Here is a 7,082-nt window from a genome sequence, read left to right as displayed (position 1 = left end):
AAAAAAAAAAAAAAAAAGAAAGAAAAAGAAAAAAGAAAATAATAAAGAAACCCTGACCTAAAATATCAATAAAAAAGCATTATAAATATGGTATATATTGCAAAGCTGGGCAAGTGAAGATGATCTGCCACTGTGGAAAAGTAGGCTATACTGGAATTAAAAGTCTCTAAAAACCTGGGCTGATTCTTATTAAATTTGCTTTCAAAGCGTAGACTAATAAAGCCGAAGACATCATTTGAAGGAAAATGCAAGACATAAATTAATTTTAGGAAACAGCCTGTGTATTAGGAATGTGCTAATTAACAAAACACGAGATAAGTCTCCACTGCCTATTCAGTTTACTACAATTTGTTGACATAGTCTGTGTACTCCCAAACACACAACAGCAAGGAACATTTCTGAAGTGCCCAAATTCAGTCTATTAACCTTAGAAATTGTATAGTTTGCCACTACAGATCATATCAAGGAACAGAACATATTTCTGATGACCAGTATCTAGTTACGCAATCTGTCTCCACAAATCAAGATTTCTCACTACATTTCCAGGTTATAAGTTGCCCACCTAGATCTCCTCATAGTGTCTTATGCAAATGATAGAACCTTTCACAAAGGACAGAGGAAAATGTAAATGATGCTAACCTTTTTCTGCCCTCTCAGTGCTGCCAGTTCTTTTCAGATGCAATTCTCCAGATTAGTCTATTCTCTTTCCAATCCTCTAATACAGAAAGGAGCCCTGAAATCCACAAACTGACCCTGTAGTTTTATCCATAGAGCTCAACACACTTAGTAATTGGGCAGGTTAAAGTTAAAATTAGAAAGCTGAGTTCCGAGAAACTTTTTTAGTCTTCACCTAATATCAGAGGATCAAAGTGCTTGAGAAGCTATATTATCTCATGAGGGAAGAAGTGACTCTATCAATTCTGTCAAAATGACTCATCTGGTTTAGATAAGTAAAAGAGCTCCAAGTTCTATATATCTCCCAAAGTAAGCTCTGTGTAAAGTTAACAAATATGCCAATGCCAAGAAAGGAAGGAGATGAGCACGAACACTTTGAATGCTTTCTCTGTGCCCAGGTACTGGACTAGACAGTTTACACAGGTCCTGACATAACTTGCGTCCTTTGAAATTAAACTTACTCAATGGAAAGAAACAATATCCACAGAGTAGTTCTAAACTGATCATCTCATAAACTGATGATTTCCCTCCCCCACCCCAATACACACACACAAAAGTACCAAAGGACTTGGTCTCTCATTTAATCTGAATTGTCAGTTCATTACTGTGAAGGGAAAACCACACACAAAAAAATTAAATTTCACGGAAATCCAATACATTTCAAAACCCAAATGTATTTCCTATCCTCTACACTTAGCTCTAAACTTGTCTCAGATATTGAACTTGAAGGAGATTCGATGCCATCTCAAGATTGGCCATTGCCACCCCAAAATCCCACAACAGTGACATGAAGGTTGTTGGAAAGACACATATCTGAAATCTACCAAAGTACATTGCTTTCTGATTTTATTACTGTAACTTTTTGGTGTATATTGTGTATAAACACACATTAGTTTTTAGAATGACTTCTAGCATGCATGGCTAACTATACTTGCATCACAGGGGGTATTTCTCCCACGGAGTAAGTATGAGAATTGAAGGCAGTGAACTTCTGGAACCATATTAGTCCTTTATACTAACATACAAATTTTACCAATCATCAAGTTCTTACAGCATGAAAATATATTTCACTGCCTCTACTTCCACGTACATTCATAGGGGAGTTCGGCGAAATCGCTTTAAAGTACTACTCCAACTTTGAAAAGTGGAGAAGTGGGTAAGTAAATACAAGTCCTAGTCAAGCGAGCATTCCAACTACTGTACTTCCTATTCAGAATCACCCATATTCATCACCACTAAAACATCGTGCAGAATTAGATAAAGAACACAAAGCTGGGGCTCTCCTTCCAATCACCAGATTACTCAGCACTTGTTTGTCCCTCTGCAGTCAGTCGTGCACATTTCTTCTGTCTGGCCATCCTTTTAGACCGCATTCTTCCTAATAGGGACCGTGTATTCGATTTCCTTTAACTCATGACAAGGTGTTATTTTAATAAAACACTGTTGATCTAGAGTACATTCGCTAGAGGACTTTCTTAAGCAAATACCCAACCTTCCCCCCCGCTCATTTTCGCTGTGTGCAAGAAAAAGAGGACGGCAAATAGGGGAGAGTTACAGCCACCTCTGAAGTGAATAGGTAAGTTAGCGGTAAACGGGAGGATAAAAAACTACAAGTTACATTTCTCCTGTTACAGCTCCTTTAATCTACGGTCCCCGAGGCCAAAACGGATGTTTGAAAGGTAAGCTCAGAACCCCACAGATACAAATCTCCGACTCTCAGGCACGTAAGCTGTTCCCCCTCACAGAAGGCTGGATCAGAAGAGAAACGGGCTCCGAGAGAGACCCTGGGACCGTTCAGTAGGGAAACGGCCGGGACGTGGCCCGAGGTGGGCGACTCCCCCTTCTCCGCGTCACCCCACCCTAAGAAGCCCCAGGTCTGGGTTCTGAAGTGCTCCAGTGAAACGGAGAGGAACAGCGGTGGCGGACACAGCGGGACCTGGGAGGGGTGTAGGGGGAAGGCACAGGAGATGCGGGCGGCCTGGGATGCCCGGCTTCCTGGCCACAGCTGCAGTTACTTACCCCACGGGGTAGCCGCCCCCTAAGTGCACATCTTCAGGGGCATCATAGAATTCCTCGGTGTCGCTTTCCGACGCCATTTATAGGACACACCCGCGGGTGAGGGGGCCGGCGCCGCCTGGAGGAAGGGTGACTCTTGTCTCCTCCTCGTCGACCTCCACCCGGGCGAGACTGGGGAAGTGGGTCCCGGGCGAGGCTGAGGGAGCAGACGATCTGAAGAGAGGAGACTGTTAAGGAAAGGTGGCCGCCCTCAGTTGCCGGGCTTCGGGAATGACCGGCAAAGCGGCCGCCTGAAGAGGCGGCAGTGGGTCCACGGACTGTTGCTGCCACCGCTCCCAGTGATAGGTGTATAAGGAGCGCAAAAGAGGCGGTGGCTCTTCGCAGTGGGGGAGGAAGGGCGCGCCGGCGACAGCGGCTCCAGTTTCTCCCGCAGCAGCAATTTACAGCAGCTGGAAGAGCTAGTTGCCCGCAAAATACCGACGCGCACCTACCCTCGCGAGATTTCGGGAGGGGCGGTAACACGTGGGCGGGGCGAAGAGGTGGCGGGGGCGGTTCCAGAGAGGCAGCGCTCTGATTACTTCTGCCTGGGAAGCCTATCAAAACGGCGCAAGCGCGTTGAGGGCGTTCGGTGAGGACCGGAAGTAGCCGAGAAGGGAGGGGTTGAGCCTCCCGAAGGGAGGAGTCTAGCACCGTGGTGCCCGGGATTTGAGAGCGCGCGCCCGACGTAGGTGGGGTCAGTCAGAACGCCTTACTCCCTAACTGCAGTTCCAAAGAGACGCGTTTTGAGAGGGATGGTTTTGGGTCGGTCTTTTTCTTGTAAAGAAATGCTCTCGGGAAACGTTGGTGTGGACATTTTGGCGTATATTTACGATGTCTTACTATCCAAGCCCGGAATGTCCCACCCTAGGGCGTCGGCAGGTCCACCACCTCTGGCGTTACTAGAATAACTCGCCCTTATTGACTACGAGATCTTTAATTGAGATCCCTAGATACGATCCTGCCGGCCAGAGGGTGGGGTCCTTGAGATATACCCGGGGAGTGTGCCAATTCCATGGAGTAATGATGGATTTATTGCTGGAGCTGAGCCAGTATAAGGCCTCCGGTTACTTTTTCTCCGCACATGTCTGTCGCTGCCGACACGATGTGAGAGAAGTTCTTACTGCCCAAGATGTGCGTCAGCTAAATGGTAAATATTTATTGAGCAGATATCATTGCAAGCCTACGAGCTAATGGCTTAATTCTGATCCTCAACTGCCCAGCGTCCGGTGATAAAAATAGAAAGGTACTTTTTAAAAAACCGAAATGTTCTTAAACCACGGGTCATTGACCATCAAGGTGATAACATTGACTTTCAATATGATCACACAGCATATTTGTTTCTCCAACTGACGTCATGATAGGCATTTTGAGCTGTTCGAGCAGCCTCAATTACTACTCAAGAAAAGGCTGGATTGGAGCCAGGGGTATGGCCTCAGAGAGGCTGGAAAGGGGCTCTAGACTTTGTCAAGCAATCAGGGCAAGGTCTGCTGTGGTCTGGTGGACTTCAGTAAAAACCAAATGTCATATACTGTATATTCTGTAATACCCCAGGGAGTTTAGGGAAAACACTGCATAATCAAATATATTAATATTTTTGCAGCAAGATACATGATTGTTCGTACGGGATAAATAAATACAAGTAAATAACCTCATTCAGTTTGAGTCAGACGCTTCTGCCAGATAAGTTTAGGACAGACTTATTTGACTGTCAAATAAATTACTTATAAAACCCCAGAAACTTGGTTTCCAGAGCTTTTGGGGCTTCAGAATTGGAGACAAGGGATTTGTGGATCGTTGTGAGGGTATGACTTTTGTCAAACCTAAAAATTATTAGGTTTTATGTGTCTTAAACATGTTAATTAACTTTCTAGATATAAAAATGTAACTCAAAGTACTAACTTTTAAAAACGTTTTGCTAAGATAGGTTTTTTTGTTTTCTTTTTGGATTATGGAAAGATGCAAGATACAAGGTAGGGAAAGATATATTTATGGAAAGATGTAACTACCTGAATGTATTCTCTTCCTAGTTATCTAATAGTGAATTTATGGCTTCCAAAAAAAAAGTTAGTTTTCTCTATATGATAGAGGTGTTAGTTCCAGGCGCGGTGGCTCACGCCCGTAACCCCTGCACATTGGGAGGCCAAGGCAGGCGGATTTCTTGAGCCCAAGAGTTTCAGACCAGCCTGGGCAACATGGTGAAACCCTGTCTCTACAAAAACTTCAAAATTTAGCTGGGTGTGCTGGCATGTGCCTATGGTCCCAACTACTGTGGAGGCTGAGGTGGGAGAATCGCTTGAGCCCAGGAGGTTGAGGCTGCAGTGAGCTGAGATAACACCACTGCACTCCAGACTGGGCAGCAGAGCCACACTCTGTCTCACAAAAAAAAAAAAAAAAAAAAAGAAAAGAAAAAAATCCGTGTATGGAAACCCGTCACTCAGTCCAGTAAACATACACAATTTGGTGTCATGCGGTGTTCTAGATGCTAAGGACAATTCATAGATTAAAAAGACAACTAGATCTGGCGCGGTGGCTCACACCTGTAATCCCAGCACTTTGGGAGGCCGAGATGCGTGGACATGCGTGGATCACTTGAGGTCAGGAGTTTGAGACCAGCCTGGCCAACCTGGCAAAATCCTGTCTCTACTAAAAATACAAAAGTTAGCCAGACATGGTGGCACTTGCCTGTTGTCCCAGCTACTCGGGAGGCTGAGGTAGGAGAATCGCTTGAACCCGGGAGGCGGAGGTTGCAGTGAGCTGAGATCGCGCCACTGCATTCCAGTCTGGGCGACAGAGTGAGACCCTGTCTCAAAAACAACAGCAACAGTAACAAAGACAAAACAGAAAAAGATAACTTAAGTTTCTACCTACAAGGAGCTAATAATCTAGCAGTGGAGACAAATACGGAGTCCTAGTTTGGTGGTTTTTTTTGTTTTTTGGTTTTTTTTTTCAATATACCGTATCTTGGACATTTTAAGCTGCCTTAAACATTATACTTAGAAAAAGGTAAAACGAATAGGAATGATAAACTGGTAACATTTTTAGAGCTTTTAAAGTTGTCTGTTTAAATGCTTTTATCAATTGCATGAGAAAGCCAATTGCTAGAATGAATTGCTGGAAACGTTAAAACACATATAAATACTGCCCATCATCACTTTTAAAAATGTAAAAGGTGTGTTTATTTCGCCTGAAATATCAGTTCTTGAGTTTTAAAGCAGCAGATTTTAAGTATCATCCAAGGCAGTGGTTTTGAAGCTTTTCTCTGTATTAGAAATGGAACCTTAATCAAACTTAATTTTATGCAAAAGTTCATGTAGTATACAAAATAAAAACTGCTGTATTTGAAACAGGATTTCAAAGTTGAGGTCCCTGTCTGTTTGACCTTCCTTGAATCTCCAGAGACTGTCCTAAGGCCCGATAAAAAAAAAAAAAGAACAAATGAAAAACTAATGGTCCAAAGCAGAGGTTGGCAAATTATGGTCCACTGGACAAATCTGTCCCACTCTCTGTTTTTGTAAATAGCATATTGTTGGAACACAGCCAGGACTATTTGTTTGTGTATTGCGTATGGCCACTATCATGGCAGAGTTGAGTAGCTGGGACAGAGACTGTGTGACCCACAAAGCCTAAAATATTTACTATCAGGCCTTTTTTACAGAAAAATTTGCAGATCCTTGGTCCATAAGATACTATTTTCTAGGATACCTCAGAACTAAAAATACCCTCAAATTAAATGGTTTCAGCAGATCATATGATGCTGCAAAATCATGTGTGTAGATAAGAATAAAACCTTTCCTCCCTAGCTCATTCCCAATGACTATTAAAATTTCATAGATCTAAGGGTAAGGTGGGTTTAAGGAAAATTTTTATGCTTAACTAAATTGCTAATCTGCATAGCGTACTCTACTCTCCAAAGACTAGATGTCACAGCCACTGTATGGAACAACTTATCTGTGAGATGTTCATTCTCTGCTCTTGGCAAGAATAATACAAACTGGCAACATCCTTGAGGCCAATTTTGCCTCAACCCCAAGGGTAACGAGTCACTCAGAACATCAGTGTTCCAAGTACATCCTAATGCATGTAGCCTTTTGTTACAAACAAGAGCTAAAGTGATAACTCAGGAAAAATATTTTTTTATTTACAGTGTTAGGTGATATGAGACATAATGTTGACAGCAAAGGATTTAATATTACTCACTATGTTGCCCAGGCTGGTCTTGAACTCTTCGCCTCAAGTGATCCTCTTGCCTTGGCCTCCCAAAGTGTTGGGATTACAGGCATGAGCCACTGTACCTGGTCTACAACCTGCAACCCTTCTGATACCTACTTCCACAAGCAAATTTCAGGTCTTTT

The 7,082-nt window shown here is 43.3% G+C and overlaps 1 protein-coding gene across 3 annotated transcripts in view; it reads right to left on the bottom strand.

The window, feature by feature from the left end:
• WDR44 (WD repeat domain 44) overlaps positions 1-3,270 on the bottom strand; it is a 103,057-nt gene extending 99,787 nt beyond the window's left edge. For all 3 annotated transcript variants that reach the window (XM_011977132.1, XM_011977133.1, XM_011977135.1), the window contains exon 1: positions 2,695-3,270. In XM_011977132.1, the coding sequence (XP_011832522.1) occupies positions 2,695-2,771 (77 nt within the window). In that variant the 5' untranslated portion in view covers positions 2,772-3,270. The remainder of the gene's footprint in view (positions 1-2,694) is intronic.
• Positions 3,271-7,082: the final 3,812 nt, after the last annotated feature.

The sequence above is a fragment of the Mandrillus leucophaeus genome, unplaced genomic scaffold (genome assembly GCF_000951045.1).
Source record: "Mandrillus leucophaeus isolate KB7577 unplaced genomic scaffold, Mleu.le_1.0 Scaffold174, whole genome shotgun sequence".
In the NCBI taxonomy this organism is placed as follows: Eukaryota; Metazoa; Chordata; class Mammalia; order Primates; family Cercopithecidae; genus Mandrillus; species Mandrillus leucophaeus.
This window is presented reverse-complemented; position numbering and strand designations above follow the sequence as displayed.